General features: G+C 41.8%; 1 protein-coding gene across 2 annotated transcripts in view; it reads right to left on the minus strand.

Moving 5' to 3' along the window:
• PTPRT (protein tyrosine phosphatase receptor type T) overlaps nt 1-19,391 on the minus strand; it is a 453,423-nt gene that overhangs the window by 324,058 nt on the left and 109,974 nt on the right. For both annotated transcript variants that reach the window (XM_055814515.1, XM_055814516.1), the window contains exon 2: nt 1,929-2,054. In XM_055814515.1, coding sequence (XP_055670490.1) covers nt 1,929-2,054 — 126 coding nt within the window. The remainder of the gene's footprint in view (nt 1-1,928; nt 2,055-19,391) is intronic.

The following is a 19,391-nucleotide window of genomic DNA, read 5'->3' on the forward strand; positions in this document are numbered from 1 at the left end:
AGGAAGATAGGTTTACCTTAACATTTAGAGTTGGCAACATACTGAACTCACGCACTGCAAGCCCTCCTAGTTATTTCTTGCTTTCCAAATTACACCAAAACTGCGTTTCACTTCATAGAATTTTGTAGGTTGGAAAAGATCTTTAAGGTCATCAAGTCCAACTATTACCCCAGGACTGTGAAGCCCATCACTAAACCATGCCTTTAAGCACCCAGTCAACATGGGTTTTTGAACACTTCCAAGGAGAGTGACTCCACCACCTCCCTAGGCAGCCTGTGCCAATGCTTGGCCACCCTTTCCATGAAGAATTTTTTCCTAATATCCAATCTAAACCTCCCTGGTGCAACTTGAGGCTGTTTCCTCTTGTCCTATTGCTTGATACCAAGGAGAAGAGACCGATCCCCATTCCTCTAGATCGCTCTGAGATCAGTTAATTCCAAGATCTATGCCTCTGTGGCTAGGTCTTTTCCAGAGGCAGGGAATAGGACGCAACAGGATAGAAGCTGAGGAACCACAGAGATAAAATTGTCATCTTTAAAAAAGCAACAACATCCAGAACTGATGAAATACATTCTTACAGAAAAGACCAGAGACCTGCACCTTTCACAATTAATGTATTTTGGGATGCCACAGCCAAATCAAGCTGTGCTAGCTGTTACATACTTTGAAAGCTCCTGTTCTGAACAATTTCCAGTAATGAAATAACCAACCCTTGGTGACAGAGAAGCCACAGCTAGGCTGGTATCTCATGCACTTATTTTCTACTGACTACAAGCACACAGGGATGGAGGCTGGGCTGCCCTCACAGCTACAGCAGGAGCTGTTGTTGTATCAGCTCTGCACGGTGTCCTTAACAGGCAGCTAGCAATTATAAGTGTCTTACCCCAATAATTACAGGCATAAGAATAGCTCTTGAACAACATTATATTCCGGTTCTGCCACGTAGCTCGTGCTTCTCAGAGTGCAATGCACTAACCAGAACAAATATTTCTTTCTTAGGACTGAAATCAAAGTCTTAACTGCCTGGTCAGGTGGGTCTGTTTGCCATCATGTCCGCTAAGGGGGCTTACACTGCTATTTTAGGTGGCAAGGAACATAAACTGATTTTTACAAAATGTTAGTGTGCTTTCTTAAAACCAAGTTATTTTTCAATGTGAACAAAGCATTCCACAGCACTTTTATTAAGTCTAGAGAACTTATTCCCATATATGACATAACAATAACTTCCAATGAAAAACAAAACTCTTGGAAATTACCATTACTGTGAGCTCTTCAGACAACGTTCCAAGTATCACACGGAACAGTGTGCCATTATTTGATGTCCCAAATATATGTTAGCAAATTAGATATTCTGGTAACTCTTACTGTTGGAAATGCTTTTCTTGCATACAAAAATGTCAGTTCCTGAAACCCCAGCCTAACTAAAGACTAGCTACTACGGCTAGTTCTTTAGGAATTTTCTTGTCTTTCTCAGAATTAGAATTTAAATCAGTCAGTTAAGAGCTAAATTGATAACTGGGAACTCCAGTATTCCCAGACATTGCAAAGCTGTACTTTTTCTAGCCTCTCAAACCTGCATCTCCTCAGATAAAACAGCGCTGTGATCCTAAAACACACAAATAGCTGAGGCCAAACCTCAGAATATTGCATTTGAAACATTTCCTCTCTGTTAAATGCAGGAATAAAATAGAAATACAGAATGTAAAATGATTCAGCAAGGATGTCACATGGCAAACATTGTAAAAAGCCATTTCACATTTACAAATTCTGTTGTCAGATTATTTTGAACACAAAAGTTATCTTGTTATCACCAAATAAAACCTCACCCCCTTGCTGTGGGTACCCAAACCCAGTACACACCCACAGAGGGTAACAGCCCATTCTCTCAGAGCCATACCTCCCAGCTGCCGCTGAGGCTCCCTACTTACCAGTTGGGACAGCAGGATCCATTGTTGGCTTCTCCCAGGTATTGATCTGCTCCCAGGTAAATCCATTGGTCCCCAAGGCCACACTATAGCCACAATTACTGTAGTGCTCATCAAAGGAACAGCCACCTAAAAACAAGGAAAAAAAAAAAGAATATATTCCTGTATTAATTATTTTTGTCTCTTTACAGTAAATAAAACTGATTTTCTGCACATTAGATTTCAGATAGCAGAGAAGATATCCAGGAAATATTTTTGTACTTTGCACACTTTGTATCCATTGGAAGCCTTTTTTTTCTTCCCTCCATGCTACTGTTTCTTAGATCATTTCCTTTTATTTCAACCTATTGTCTTTACATTTTCAGGGACACATGATGCGCACACGCAGGAATATTTGTGTTTGGGTCCCAATAACCAATACTTCATCACATAAACCTCCAAGTCAAACATTAAAAAAAAGGAAGAAGGAAGGGAAATGGTAAACAAGCACAGCATCACTGTTCCTACAGTGAATCCTCACTCCTTTACACTTTTAAGCATTGAATTACACAAGGCTGGGTTACACCCACAGAAAATGTGACCATCTCTTACGCGTAACACCACAAAGCTCTGTATGGCATGATCATTCCCCAAGGTCTTTTGAGTAAATAGTTTTGAGTGCAGCCCTCTAGTTTCTCAACAAGAAGAGAATAACAAGAAGTGGATGGCAACTAGTGTTCACACCTTCCAGACTGTTGACTAAGTGATCCTTCCCACTGCAATTCCTGAAATACTTGGAAGCAGTTAACTACCATAAATAACCTGGCAGCTGCCTGAACACTTGCGAATTCTTGTGAGTTAAGGGAAACCCATGAAAGAAAATGAAATTTTGTATTCCAATGCAGATCTTCAAAGCTTGTGTCACACAGACAAACCAAGCTAGTTTATTCCCTGGTAGGACAGTCCTATACTGGTGTCCCTTACATTCCCTTAAGCACATTTCTCTTCACGCCACCCAACATAGCCTGCCAAACATATTTCAGTACCTGATCCATCAGACAATGCCAACAGTGTCTCTGCAGTGCTTTGGTTCTCTCTCTTAGGGAAGCAAGGATAATTTTTCTCTGCAGATACTAGTCCTCCAAAGTCAACTGGACACATCTAACACTTCAGAGCTGCAAGGACCGAACAGTGCTCAAGGCAACCCTGACTCGCTCTGCCAGCCAAACTGCCAATTGCTCTTGACACTAATCAGGGTTACATGTGCAGAGATGCTCCTGACTCTTTACTCCTTCCCACAGGCTGCATTGCCTACATGCAGACAACAAATAGCTGGTACATGAGCGATCTGCAGCGCCTTTGCAAGAAGGATTATCCAGCACCAGGGACGCTGAGGCCTTCTTTAGTTTTCACCTATATTTTCTGTTTTCTGGTTCCCAAGAAAGCCTAAACTTGTCTCAGTTCCCATGGAACTCTTCATAGATGTCAAACACAGATATATTCCGTGTCAGTAATATTTTTTAATATAACCTAATTCATATATACTCATATACATTATAATAATATATTATATTAAAATATGTACTGTATCACATATATTATAAAACAAAGAACTGTTTGCTGGCAAAGGATGGGGTTCACCTGCATCAAAGGGGGGGGAAATTCTAGGTGAGGAGTTGAGGAGTTTGCAGAGCTTATCAAGACAGCTTTAAACTAGGTTTGAAGGGGAAAGGAATAAACCCAAGCTCACCAGAGATGAGCCTGGGGGTGGCACACCAGTGTCTGAGGTGAGATTGAGATCGATAGCACAGCTGAAACCCATCTATGCCAGCACCTGAAGCAGCATGGGCAACAAACAGGAGGAGCTGGAAGCCATCGTGCAGCAGGAGAACCGACACGGCCACCACCACAGAAACGTGGGGAGAGCACTTGTGTGGCTGGCATGCTGCAGTGGCTGGCTGCAAACTCTTCAGAAGGGACCAGCAAGGAGGGAGAGACAGCGGCGTAGCTCTGTGTGTCAGGGAGCGCTTCAGCTGCCTGGAGCTGGATAATGGTGACAACCAGGTTGAGTGTCCACGGGGAAGGGCCAACAAGGCAAGTATCCTGGTAGGACTCTGGTACAGGCCACCCAGCCAGGATGAAGAGGCAGATGAAATGGAATCACCCTAGTCCAGGAGGAAAGAGTCAGTGACCTACTGCTCCACTTGGACACTGGTGTGGCTGCACCATGAGCTGTGTGCAGGATCGGGCCCCTTGCTCCAGGAGGGACATGGAGGGACTGGAGCGTGTCCAGGGGTGGGCAGTGGGGCTGTGGCACAAGGCTGATTGGGGGCGGCTGGGGGAACTGGGGGGGCTCAGCCTGGAGAGGAGAGGGCTCGGGGGGGAGCTGATTGCTCCCTACAACCACCTGAAAGGGGCTGTGGGTCTCTGCTCCCAGGTAACAAGAGACAGGGTGAAAGGACACGGCCTCAGGTTACGCCAGGGAAGGTTTAGATCAGGTATTAGGGAAAATCACTGAAAGGGTGGCCAAGCACTGGCACAGGCTGCCCAGGGAGGTGGAGTCCCCACCCCTGGGGGTGTTTAAAACACATGTTGATGCGGTGCTTGGGGACATGGGTCAGCGGTGGGCTTGGCAGTGCTGGGGTAACAGTGGGACTTGATGATCTCAAGGGTCTTTTCCAACCTAAATGATTCTTTGCACACTCCAACTGCAACTGTTTTGCTAAGCTGTTCTACAAAACTTCATGTATTATTTCTATTTAAGTATATACTAGAAGGATTTGTTGGGTAGAGCACCTAACATCCCAAATACTCTGTTCATAAAGAAAAGTGATCCTAAAGATCAAACTTATCCTAAAAAACCCCAACAATTTGATTTGGTATATTGCATATTTTCATCATAAATAGACCTGATTATAGCAGACTTCATGACCCTTGCAAGCTTGCCTGTCTCTTTCAGTAGAGTCCTTGCAAACGTTTCTGAAGTGTCATTATTTTACACTATTTCAATAATTCTTGCTTTGAAGTTACCGTACTTGTGAAGCTTTCCCAGCTGTCAAAACGAACAAGATTACATTTCAACTGTTTCGCTATTTTTTAAATTTAATTTAGGTGAAAAAGTTCAAATTTAAAGTATTAAATATGCTCATTAAAACATGTAAGGGAATATAAAGTATTCTGGATTGCATGGGAGTAATCCAACTGAAAGTCACCTTTCTCACAGCGAGCAGGTATGAGAGACGGTATCAAATACTCTGCTCTCAGTCTCCAAGTGGAGCATTCTACTTTTGATAGAGTCCCTTTAATAGCACAGCTTCAGACAGACACCATCACCACCCCACCTCTGTTCAGTATGCTGCAGGGCACAGGAACAGTGTTCTCTGAGCTATTCCTTTGAAGCGATCGTAAACAAATTCTCTGATCAAGCCAGAAAATTGTACGAGGCCCCACGTACACAAAGAAAATTGCACAGATGCTGCTACAAAGTCCCAAAAGCAAAACAAGCAATAGCAAAATACAGGGTAGCAGTCCTCATTTAACAGGGAATGTTATTGTCAATGTCTTGGGATAATCGGCTCAATAGGTGATTTTATAAATGCTGAGGTAGGTAAAGTTGGAGGAAGAGCTGAAAAGGGATGCAGTGAGAACTTCTCTAAATTAATTGGGAGTTTCCACTGTTAAGAGGCAACACCTGAGGAAGCTTTAAAGTGCCTTGTCTGAAAGTCAAAGCTAACCTTGTAGTACAATTGGATAAGAAAGGAAAGGATAAATGGTGGAGAGTTTTAAACATATCAGCAAGACACCTACATTTTAAAGAACGAAAAGGTTAGTGGAGAAACCTCCAAATGCAGAGTGACAGGGCAATAAGCCAGAAGGATTAATTTACTAGAAGCAACAGAATTGGAATCCAGAGAGGTGAATTTGCAGGAAATGAGCACAAGGGGGGGGGTGGGGTGGGGGTGGGGGGGAAGCAGCAGATTTTAAGAGCTCAGACAAGCAGGCTGGCTACAGGAACCTTGGGTACCAAGAGGAGGGAAGTCTTCATCGGTTTCTTGCTGTAGTGTGTTAAGAAAGCAGAATGAAGACCAAAGTAAAGACCCAGCTGGGACCCAGAGCCATGCTCACTTGTGAGCTGAAAAGCCAGCAGCTCCCCTGTTCACGCGTTACAGTGCACGTCATATGACGGAACGGGAAAGAAACTTCAGAGAGCAGAAGGAAAGAACCACAACGCCCAGAATATCACGGCTTTTAGGGTTACTCCAACAGTCACTGCAGCTTGCATCCCTGACCTGCCAAAGCAGCACATCACCGGCGGCCATAGTCCTGCTCTTTTTGCAAAACATGGCAGACGCAACATGAAAGCCTCAGTCACCAGCAGCCACGTTCAGAAGAGCAGCTGTAGAAATCCCACCCAACCTCACCTCAGGAATTCAAGACCCACCATGCTCTTCCTCCTTCACCGATGCTGCTGTCTGTAGGGTGGCTTCTGACGCAGCTCCTCTCCCCCTTTCCTGGCATTTTTCCCTTTCTTACCCGTTTCCCAGAGGCATGGCCAGCATGGGGCTCAGCTGCCGTCAAGGCCACCCCCCAGCCCGCCCCACGGCCAGCGCAGGGAGCACAAACACAGTCCTGCAAACAACAACATCCCCTTCTAAAGGCAAACCCAGCCCTGGGTCAAGCCAGGTGGTATCTCCACACCCTCCCCTGGAAGAGAAGCCGGACGGGCTGAGGGACACTCCGCAGTGCCATTGTCACATGGATCCACCTCAGCAACAGCTTTGCCACACCCCAGACAAACCATGTGGGCTCCCCATCCATCTTGTGGGTGCACAACCTGAGGCCAGTGTGAGATCAGGGGAACCTCAGGAACTCCCCACACTAAGGGGTCCCTCAGGTGGACCCTGCTGAACAGAGCACACCCCACAGGCTGTAGTCCCTGTGGAAGGAGGATAAAACGGGATGAGGAGGAAGAGTTTGAGAAAAAGCACGGCACAGTGCCCTTTCCATGGAATGTTGCTGGCCCAGGACGTGAAAGCGCTGTTATGTCCGAGTGTGCATTCAGGACAACAAGCTCCTAAGGAAGCCAGCAAGGAAACACAGGGCAACAGTGCATCTCGTGTCCGACCGCACATGCACAGGTGCTCCTCATGCTCACCTCATCGGATCTAGCGATCCACTTTACTACACAAGTACCTAGCCACAAGATCCTCAGAAATTCAGTTAGTCCTCACTGATGAATTTCAGTTAAAAATCTACTAATGTATTTTTAAAGTGTCCACTTAAGTGGGGACAGTAACTCCAAAATGAGCCAACAGGCTAAAATGAGCAGATGTGTTATGTTCAATGATATCAGCATAAGCTTAACGTTCAGCATTTCCTCAGACACACCACCTATGCAGGAATAAAAAGATACAACTCAAAAAATTTGCAAGTTACATCGTTCTAGCCACAGTATCACAAAGCTGTTCGAGAAAAAAGAAAACATCTACACCTTCACCAAAATGGGGTTCTACGTCTTCATAAAGCGTCAACAGGAACGAGGATTTTTAAGAAGCAAATTGGGATCCTGAAGCCTTTCCCCTCGTTGGCTGAAAATTAAACAGTGACAATTGCAGCTGCTAAGTGGGGCAAAAGAAAAAGAAATGGGGATAGACTTTGATGCTGTTAGGTAACGTGTGTGGGGTTGACCCCTTTTCACAAAATGAAGCCCAAACAAGAAAGCAGCTTTTCCCTTCCTGAAGAGGGTCATATTGAAGCAAATAACAGCTCACGTATGAAGGATAAAATATCCCTTGTTTTACACTGCAGGCTTGTAACAATGCCACTGCTCATCTGAGTGATGCTAATTAATCTTGAACAGACCTATCATCAGTTACTGAGACTTGCCCCCGGATTAAATGTAAACCAGCCTTGCATAAATTGAATGCCTCCTTTGAATACATAATTGAATTTGCAGAAGTGTGCGCCAGGGGGGTGTTTAAATAAAGTGCACAAATATGATAAAAAAAACTTCACGCCATTATATCTAATTCAGTAAGCAAAAATAATGGCAGGGCACATTCCAATTAGCGTTTGATTTATTTATTTTAACAAATCCAATTAGTAGAATGCTTTATAAAGTCATCCAATGTCAAACTCTCATGGACTCACCAGATTAAAAAAAACAACAATACTTCTAAAAAGGGATAAAGAAACATCCTGATGTGAGAAACATCAGTTATCCTGTGTTTCTAAACACACACAGAAAACAGCACAGCATCATATATAATTTGATCGTGCATTTACAGCTTCCCCAAAGTGGGGAGGGGATAGAGACAGCGAGAACATCTGTATCATTCATCCCATGCCAGGCCTTTCTTCTGGGGCATAAGTAGTTGGCTTTTACCCTCATTTATTTAAAAATAATAATAATAAAGCGGAGGGGCAGAAATTAAAACAGCATGCAATGGTTGGTTTTTTTTTTTTTGAAACATCCCTTTTGAAACTCTCATGAGAGCTGAGATTTGTCCAACAATTTAGACCTTAGCCTCACAAGACATGAGGCAAGTAAAGGAAGAAACAAATGTTGCTGTGATGAGGTAGGACTTGTGAACTATAAAACTCCAGAAATTAACACACCCCTGTTCCTGACCATTCACTCTCATCTCTTCCAAAAACATTCTTGTTTAAAAGGGCTGTAGGAGACTTGTTTGGCTCATTCGAATAACTTCTATTATGGACTTTATTGTATAAAAATCCATTTATAACTTTTTTCAGGCCACAGACTTCACATAGTATATCTCAGAGAAATTTTATTACACATTCTAATAGAAGTAGGAGGAAGAGAACAAAACTATGCACGGAAAGCTTGTGTTGATTTAAGATTGCAAAAAGCAAGGATTATTGGGGTGAGTAGCTAGTGGTTTATGTGCTTTCTACTCCTTCCAGAAAGATTAAGACAGAAGACACCAGAAACATGCATACACACAACGCATAATGCTAAGCTGAACAAGAAAGCAGATCCAAACCCTGCCGAGCGGACCTACGCCTAAGGAGCGCTGCCCAACAGCCTCAGCTCTGCACAGGCCGCATGCCACAGAGAAGGACAAGTATGGTGGGACTGGAGGAGGACCCGTGTCACTTGGGATGCCATTAGTTCCAACTGCAACAGCCTAGCGTCGGGCATTGCCTCAGGTGTCTGCACAGCACGCGATGGGAAGCTTCAGAAGGGCTGAGAGTATCTGGGCATCTCGTTTGTCCAAAAATCATCCTTCAGCCACCACGTTATCAACCTGATGCTGTAACTGGCCAACTTCAATCTGTAGTTTATTATTTTATTCAACTGTTTAGTCTTTATTCCCAGATTTTCAAGGAAACTTCCTTCTCTTTGCAAAAACCTTTATCTTTACTGAGTGAAAAGGCACCACATGTTCACAGTGTATTTAAACTCAGACTCCACAAGAGAAAGAAAAATGCTATTGCTCCTCAAACTACAAGGAAAGCTTTGATCAGTTTTTGTGCCTCATTAGTTAGTAGAAGAGCTACACTGGGAGAAACTGAGGAATACATTCCCCAGTGCATAATAAGGTATAAACTCCAGAAGTAAAGCATTAATAACACCTTTTTTTCTGATGGCAATTGTTTAAGAACTAAGCTTAGACCTAGCGTAAATTCAGATGAGTCACTCAACAGTGGAACACAAATCCACTAAAAACCAGCCTTCTCTACTTCGGGTGCTCACAAGAGTGCTTCTCTCAAGGTATCCAGATGTTCTGGGGTTTAGAAGTAAACATCAGTGACTCCCCTAGTGCCTCAAACACATTCCTGGTATGTGATTTGGTTTCTGCTACAAGTATCAGTCCTCATTGTCAAGGTGTGACTCCCCTGCCACAGGACAGCTCCGTTTCTTTTCTTTCCATATTACCCCTAACAGAGTACTACTAGATTTACACATAAAGCAGAGATGATCTTACCTACGCTCTAGATTGTGCTAATCCCTCTGAGATATTGGTAACATATAATGATAATTTTTGTTACATTTGACTAAATTTCATTCCTTTTGCACATTCTCTGTGCTGGCAATCAGATCTTTTGGATGGCAGGGAGAGGGAACAGGGGCACGGTGTGCAGAAAGTGTGTGTTTGTTTCTAACTGCAGTGATGATAATCACTTTGGGATTAAAATATCTCTGTATAGGTTTGCGGTTTTTTTACTAAATCAAGTTAATCCTTGAAAAAACTGAATGCAGCTTAGAAAAGCTCTTCATTTCAACGGCAAACTGTAATGGCCTCAAAGTAGGCTCAAGATTGGAATTTTTTCTATCACAGTGATTTCAAGTGCTATCAGCCTATTAAGGAAGACTGTCATTCTGCTGGTGTATGTTTTTTGAAAGTCCTTTCCAAATTCTACGTCAAATTGCTGCCTTTGCCGGTTCATCATTACACATCTATTTCCACACATGCGGAAGCAGCTCACGAACGCTGTTTCCACACGCACACAGCGCACACAGGAATATAACCAGTGGTTGCGTGTCCATGGCATAGAAACCTTGCCATGATCAAAATAGTGCTGACTCTGCATAAGGTGTCACATACGGTCTTCATGATGAATATTAGCAATAACATGTTATGAAAGGGATAGATCGAATAGGGCTGGCTTTGTCTAGTGAAACACCTAAAGACAAAGCGCCCTCTCAGTAATAAGAACTGTTTCCCCCCAACATTTCTCCGCAGAAATTATTGGTCCCAATTGTGCAGTCTGACAAAGTTTATTGGTTATCCTCCTAATCCCGTGGAAACACAGTGCTCAAAACAAGCACTGTGGCAGGACCTTCAATATATGTGGGAAAAGTATTTAAGCTGTATTTCCTGAACTTGTCAGGTTAAGCAAAGTTTTCATTCTTAAATTCATTATTACAGGTTTCTCTTTGCAAACGCTTGCCTACATGTCTCCATTTGAGCCCTATAGCAGTTCATACATTCATTACTAATTCTGTACTTCTTAATCCACCAAGGATCAGTGAAATTGCTTCGAAGTACCCTAGGAGTAAAACTAACACTAAATGTCATTTGTTTAAATTTGTATGTCCAAATCTAGGATGACTCGTCTAGCTTCACTTGCTGGAATATATGTCCTTTATTTAATACCAAGAATATCTTTTTGCTTTGACAGCTTAGCTATCACTATTTCAATAGCTCAATATTAACATTTTAGTGCTTTGCTCAAGCGTAAGTATATACACATCTATAATCTCACTGGATTATTTCTTTTAAAGCTATAGAACAAAGTGCACCGCACCTTCCCAAAGAATCCTAACTTTGCAAGTTCAGTTTAGTTTCAGTCCACTGAAACACACCAAGATTTACATGAGAGGTTTTCAGACTTATGTATCCCAGTGTAAGGAAACTTGAAAAATTAATGCTGATTTTCAAAACTGCAGAAGATTCTTAAACAGACATTCCCCATCGTCTTTTCTTATAATTCTAGCTAATAATTCATCAGTTTACTGGTTTTCCACCCTTGAAGCAGGCTCCTGCTTTATTCATAGTATGATGAAATGAAGATTCCGTTTTAAAAATGCAAATTTGTGGCACTTACACACTTCTATTATTGTGGTCTAAATAAAAGATAAGCCATACTTAGCTTCAATTTAAGTTACAGGACCAAATTTTTTCCTATAATAATGCTGTTCTGGATTGCAGAACTCCAACTTAAGTTACCAGCCATGTTTGTTGAAGATGTGCTTTACCTATATTTGTCAGTAAAACCCATTTGCAGGTATTCAGTGTTTCTGAAAAAAAAAGTCACACTGCTTTTCTTTCCTTCCAGCGTCTTAAAACCCTTGGGTCTAATTATGCAGCACATCAACAGGATTATCTAACGTTGCATTTATGGTGCTTTTCTGCATCAGCTGCTGCACTGGAGTCTTGATCAGTCAGAACTCGCTGTTGACTTACGTCATTTCAGCATTTTGTAGTGCCACATGGAATAACTATTCCAGCTGCACAGTCTAAATTATGTACTTATTTTACCATTCACCAAGGCAGCAAAAAACTGTCTGGAGATAGCCGTTTCTCATATTTTATATTCCATTAGTAAGCCCATCTTTCTCAATAAGCTTTTATACAAATGTCAAATTAATGTGTTTGAACTTTCAGCAAGAAGCAGTCATTGACTGCCTCATATTATCTTTGGTGATGAATAAAATATTGTCTCAAAAGATACAATTTCAGGAATTCCAGCACCATCGACAAGCCTTCTACTCTTTCTCCCTTCCCTGTACTGCTGTTCCTTTAGTGCTGCTGGGGCTCCTCTTTTGAAGAAAGATCGCATAGCTGAGATGTTTTCTTTGAAGCTCATTGTCAGAAAACATAAAGATAAGCTTAAATAAGGGTAGGATGTCTGGTTTATTGCCACACTAGTGAACACAGCATAAAAAATAAACGCGATCTGGTTGCAATCAAACAGAACTAGAACAGACTTACATAATTTTTAAAGAAGAAATTAAGTGTTTATTGGGCTGGCATTTTCATAATCGTCCCATTAGCTCAACAGCCTTCCCAAAGGAAGCCAAAGGGAGCAAATTTAGTTAACATTGAGCTTCAGCAAGCCCCCTGATCCCTCTGGAAGTTCCCACTATTCTGTCTGCAATGCTGTTTGCAGCTGGGTGCTCTCAAAAGTCACTGTGGCAGTGGCACAGCCAGCCCCCCAGCAGCGCCCAGCACCCTGCGACTGCTCACATAAAACTACCCACTGCACGCGTAAGGACAGCAAAGTAGGTGTGTATACACATCCCTGCCACCCGTATTCTAAGTGGTTCCAAGAACAAATACCAATCATTTAAATGTTTTCTTGTAGAAGATTAATACAGTGGGTGGATTCTTGGTGAACAACACTGATATTTTAAATAGCTTCTGAAGAACACATGCAATTAAAGCTCTGACATTGTGCAGGTCTCAAAAGACTGCTCCTTGATATTTGAGCCAGCATACTTAACATACTAGCTCAACTATATACTGGTTAAATATCAGAATTTATCTAAAAAGATACGGTCTGTTACTGAGTATCAACAAATAAAATCTAATTGGCTAATACAATGGTAATAACTCGCAATGAACATTGCAATTGGTATATCTTGTTAAATTTAATAACGTGGTTATTGGAAGCTGCTCCTGGGGAGTGGCTGTATAAGTAATTTTATCGAGGTCTAATAATCCTTCTAGCTACAAGCCTGTACATTTCTGAGCCCAAGGTTTTCACTTACAAAATATCCTTTTACTTGTTGCTGACAATTACGGATACAAATTGCACCATGAAGTGCAACATTCAAGGATATCCGAAGATAGGTATTTTAAATTGTTTTCAGTTAAACCATGATCTTCATTCCATGTGTCAGGAGCAAGCCAGCGCCAGCAATGACAGCATTAGCCAGCTGCTCTGCTTCAGGTGCCCCGGAGTCAGGCTGGGGGCACGAGGGCAAACGCTTGACTATGCAAGAGACCTTGCAAAGTTTGATCAGCTGGCTGATGGCTGAAACACTAACAATCTGCTGGAGGTTCAAATTCCAATAATCTGTTACCTGATTATTTTTATTATTATTATTTTGTTTATTCGATCTCTGCATTTTTCATGCACATTTTCTCCCTGGGTGTTCCTGGGTGCATATCCAGGATGCTTTTCAGAATTGCAGCAAAGTGGGGCAAACACTGAGCAGGGGAAGCCCTGCTGTCCTCTGCAGCACACTGTAAACATGGGAACGACGGGGAGATTTGCTCACTTTTAGCCTCCAGACTCCTCTGTGTAACTTCTTTGCCCAAAGAGCAAAACATATAGTAAATAAGCACCAGGAATAAACTGATGTCTGCCTAATAGCACATGTGCTTTCTTAAAAATCTATAGAGCTCCTTTTCCTTTTAACCACATATGCTACTACGGTATGTAAGCACATGTGTCAAAGCGCTTCTGTAATTACAGCCATGAATCTTCCGCTTCTGATATCTGACCCAGAATGTGCATTTGGCAGAGCTGCAGCTGCCGTGCTCTAAACTCTGTATTAAAGAGGGACAGCAGGGGAAAGGAGAGGAAAATTTATGGCAACATTAATACAAATGCAGTTATCTCTAAAGACAGCTCAGATTTTGTAAACAAGGAGGCGGTCACAGCACATCTCACCCCTCAGTGTGTAACTGTGACACATCCTCAGCCACCTGCAGCCAGGGACAGGTCACAGGTGATCCCAAGAATCGACCCTCCACCAGTAAACGAGTCTGTAAAACAGACCCATTTCCAACATTTCAACAACTATGTGCTTGGTTTCCAAACTGTTTCAGGTTGTGCTGTCCTTGTCATACAAAATGTGGTAACAAACATACCACAGAACATCCCTATTCTGTCACCCAAGGCCATTTTCCTGTCTCTCGGATAGACCGTGTCCAGTTTGAGGCTGAATCTTAGAATAACATAATTCCAACAGAAAACGTTTTTAAAGAAAGATTTTCTGAATTCCCTAGTTCTTATTCCTTTAAAATAGCATCAAGCCTAAACTCTGCCAGGAAGCATTAAACGCTTAAAGCATTTCTTTCTAAGACTTGAAAGGCACTGGGTGAAGGAATCTAAATGCAATCACTTTTCATGATACTGAATGACCAGGTTCTAATAAGAAACCCTTTTCTGTCATATAAACCACGGCTTCAGTCATCATTTAATCCTCGGTTCATTGAGACACGTGAACTAGGTATTCTGAGCCTTTTATCCCCGAGCTCCCCTGAACTTCATGTCTCAGTCCAAATGGATGTGCAGCTAACAGCCCAGGGAAGGTCAGATTCTATACATCTAAATTTGAAACACGCTTTGAAACATTTTACTAAAAAAAAAAAAAAACAAAACATTGGTGTCCTGTCAGTTAAACTAGGAGGATTACCTTAACACCTTCTACATAAGTGTAAAACAAGACACTTTGGGAGGACTGTAGTCAAACTTCCCATTGCTGTTCCTACACTGAAACAGTCTGGGCTCCTAAGTGCAATTCAGATCCATAAAAAGCTCATTTACTGGACATTTTCTTCACAAAATAAGGTCTTACTAGTAATTTACAAAGATAATTGTCTTTGCTTAAAAGATTTCTCTTTAAACTAGAAACAGAATGACACTGTCTCCCTGAATTACAGAAATACCTTCTGCGTGCTATTGCTTTAACCCCATCCTCGTCAAGCCTTATAAAATACCTTTCCACTTGATTTTGGTAGACAGGAAGATGTCTGTGAGTATAGCTGCATACAGTATTTAACAGCAGAGGAAAACTCATTGAAATGTAATGTATTCCCAGACCCCTCCGGTGAAAGTGCAGATACTCAGAGGCAAAGATTTTTTAAAAAGTTTCCTTCTAAAAATTTCAGCTATACAGTTCAACTGAGCATAAATTTTCCAATAAATTCATTGTTCATTTTTATATAGGTCATTGTAATTTTAAGTTATCTGTGCAGGAATCTGATCCATTAAATATGTGATGCTTCAAGAGATTATGATATCAAGTATTTCAGAAATTAGAGTTCGTTTCTGACCAACTGAATTGGTATTAAATATCCTCACCCAATTAGAACCTTACTGCAGTTATATTGATACTTCAGTTAACTACACGTTAGGCATTGCAGTCAAAAATGTGAGAGATGGACTGAGAGCAATGTTTTCTTGGTGTTTGCCCTATGGTCTTTTTATTAAGCTAAGGCAATCTAAAATCTTTAACCCTTCAGGTGCACGTCTTAGCACATTGCATAAAGGAATGTAAAAAATAATAACAAACTAATCGGGCATCCCTATATGCTACCTGCACACTTGGTAGCCTGGTAGAACAATTACAGCATCAGAGCATCTTTTTTACCCCAGGGTCCCCTTACAATCACATTACCAGCACCTGGGACTGACAAGGGAAAAGACAGCACAGCACTTCACACGGCCAGCTTCGAAACAGACTTGCTGAGGCAAGTCGGACGTTTGCTTGGTATTGCTTAGAAAAGATGCAAGAGCAGGACGAGGACCCATTGAAACTTCCCTGAAACACCTTCTCAGCCTCCAGCAAGCCTCACCAACAGGGATTGCTCTTTCTCAATGGATGTGCCCAACCGTTTCCAGAATCTGCTCGTGCTTCTGGGCTCCATAAACTCCTGTGGCGACTTCTACATCTCAGCCAAACTGACAGCCTCTGGCTCTCACCTTCATGGGGACAGCTAGGAACGGAGAGGGCAGAGAGATTTTTTCCCGTACACAAGGCCATACAAACAGGGGACAGTGGCACTATGGCCACGTGCTGCTGTGGCACTGCAGTGGGGAGGAAGGGGCTGCAGCACAACGTCTTCCCGTGGAGGTGACACTGCCTCCAGGCTGTACCCAGGAGGCATAACTGCTTTAAATCACATTCTGCGCTTTGGGACAAGACAGACTTTACCCTAGGCTATCTAGGCTATCAACCAACAGGATTTTTTTTTGTTTGGTTGAGGTTTTTTTTCCTCCTTCTAAGGCACTGTTTCACCCAGGATATGTGGCGGGGTGGGGAATTGTGATACTTGCCTGTATTACAGCACTTCTAGCAGTTTAAGACTATTTTAAGATCAGATAATGAATAGAAACCTGACAATGAGGTCCCAGCTCTAATAAAGATGTTATTTTACTACACCAGAAAACACTCATCTGTGGCAAAAACTAATAGAATTTCCCAGAACAGAGACTACAATTAATATCGACTTTAAAAAAGTAATATTTAACCAACAGTTAAAGTTTTATTAGCACGAAGACTAAAAAGAATCAAGGTGAATTGACTTGGATTCAAATGTAAAAGATTATACCAGTTGCATAGGTGAGATTTTGTTGTAATAAAATCTTTCCCCTTTCCTCATCAGTCTCTCCTCAGAGAGAGTCTGTACAACCATAAATCACCTGCATTCAGCTGCACGACGGGTGTGAACACACATCTGACCTGACTTTCAGTTACACTACTAACTTTTAAAAGTTACACTTCAGTGATCCCACTCCTCACCATTCCACCGAAGCTTAGCGTAACCTCCGTGGTGAGATTTCTCATGTACGTAGAGCTAATTGCCACAATGCTTCTTTAATGGACTATTACCACAGACCTCAAATTTGATTACACTCAACTCTGAAAACAAGAAAATTAAAATGCGAGCTATTAAGAAGTGCCCTGCTTTTTACTTAGCGTGGACAGCGGCCCCTGGGAACACTGTACATGAGATGGCAACATAAGTTGTATTCCCAAAGTAAAAAATACAGCATTTACCAGTAGTCAGCTAAATTATCTGATTCTTCTTAACCTACATTCAATGATGAAGAAAATAGACATACTTGAGAGAGCTCTGACCAAGGACATGGCATCACTTGGTAACATGCCATTTTCTGGACAGTGTCAGCAGGGACCATCCTATCAAAGCTAGCTTTCTTGGGATTGCTGGAAGGTGAGGGCAGAACAGTTTAAAAGTGAAACACTTTACTGCTGTTTAGGAAAAGAAAACACTTTGACTAAGGGGTTTGTTCAAGACAGTTTCGCTTCAGCAAAAGTTTAGCTGTTTTAGAATTAGGTTCCCTCACTGAATAAAAATCTTGTTTAAAACAGAGTTGTGGAGATGGTCTCACAAACCCATAACAGGCTGCTTTCTGCTGAACACAAGAGCTGGGGATGCAAGAAGGAAGCTTACACACACACACGCAACAACGGAGTCAAACGCTGAGCTGCCTCAGCCACGTGCCATGAAGGGTAAGCCGCTGCCTCTTGTTCCTGGGGGCACCCCCCTGTGCTACCTGTCCTTCTGACACTGAAGTCCTATGATGATATTTCTGGATCCTCATGGTCAGTGGAGAGATAGCCAATTCATTCTTTTTCTAACCCGGAGCGACTGGAGCATTCTGTGCTTTCCTTTCTTTACATCTACCTATTTTCACAAGGTGCACCTCCTCGCCTCTGTTTGCCTGGATTAAGCGAGACACACTTGCAGCCTCATCACAGGAAAAGTTCTCAGTTTTACCCATAATCCTTATAGCCCTTCTTTGCATCTGTGATGCGCTGAATTAATCTTCCTTCTGAAGAAGGGGTACCTGTGTTGTACAGAACGCTCCAGATGAAATAATTTTTTGATCTCTATAATAGCATTCTTATTTCACCATCTCACCTTAGAGAAACATTCTCTTTTCAGGAGCAGATCTCTGACACTCATCTCAAGCTCCTGGTATTAATGCTCCAACAGCTTCTTGTCATTTCCAACTGATTTTTAATCTTGAAGCAAAAAACTCATTAGTCTCGAGATGCTTGACCTGGCACTCTGTAATGCTAAATTACATCCTACAGGTTTTTTTATTTCATCACATTTCAAAGTCCTAATTCCTCCAGTCTGGTAATTTTATCCTCCTCCAACTAACTGTGCGATTGACTGCCTACAGTAGCACATTCCTTGGGTTTGTGTTGGGAGTATCAGGGAAAAAATTCTTAGAGATCTCAAGAATTATCCTTTAATTTTAATTAGCCTGCCTCCAGCCTGATAAAGTAGAAAGGTACAAAAAAAGATAATGCCCAGTTTGGTCTTAGACTCAGTTATTTAACATATTTTTTCTACAGTAATGTTATAAAACTCGAGTTAGATCGACTGCACTACCTTGTCTGTAGCGGTGCGTCCCTAGCATGGCATCACAAAACCACACATAATTTTTCAGTATCAACCAGTCAAACAGTATATCCATGTACTGACTCCCTTGTAAAGCCTATCTTTTAGGATCTATGTGAGTGCACTTCCAAAAACCTAGTCTTTAAGTTAAACCTCTTTAGCTTTAGCAATCAGCATTACAAGATTCGATAGTGAATAAAAAAATTTGTACTCACTTGCCCCAATACTCCATCCATCCGGTTCCATACTTTATGATATTAAAAGTATTGACTCTGAGATTTAATATATTAGGGAACGTTCGTGGACTAGCACACTGGTACTGATTATATTGGCAATTAAATAGAATCTGATTTCCAGTACTGTCAAATTGATACGGCGTTTAGATAGGAAAGCGATGATGAGAAACATAAGAACAAGTATACTTACTCTAAAACCCTTCATTTAACAAGCTTCCATTGGACTTTCTCGAATGTGAAGTTTCTGTTTTGACATGAAGCATCAATGATCTAGAATTAGTAACTCATAAGTAGCTTTACTAGTTACTCCAAGCTTAGATTTTTTCCTCATTGAATCTTGGCAGAATTTCATGATATCACTGATGCACTATGCATAGAAAGCGTGCTGGTTCTTACCCTGATATTGAATGTTTATTTTTATATATATATATATTTAGAAGTAAGTATATTCATACATGTAGCTAGTAAAAGACATCCTCTCCTCTGTCAACTGTAAAATTCAGGAAATTGACGTACACGACACCTGGATCGGTAGTACCTGTTGCTTTTCCTTCGCAGTGTGAAAAACCATGTACACAAATTGCAGTCACTGCTCTGTTTTTCATGCCAGG

The sequence above is a fragment of the Falco peregrinus genome, chromosome 9 (genome assembly GCF_023634155.1).
Source record: "Falco peregrinus isolate bFalPer1 chromosome 9, bFalPer1.pri, whole genome shotgun sequence".
Lineage (NCBI taxonomy): Eukaryota > Metazoa > Chordata > Aves > Falconiformes > Falconidae > Falco > Falco peregrinus.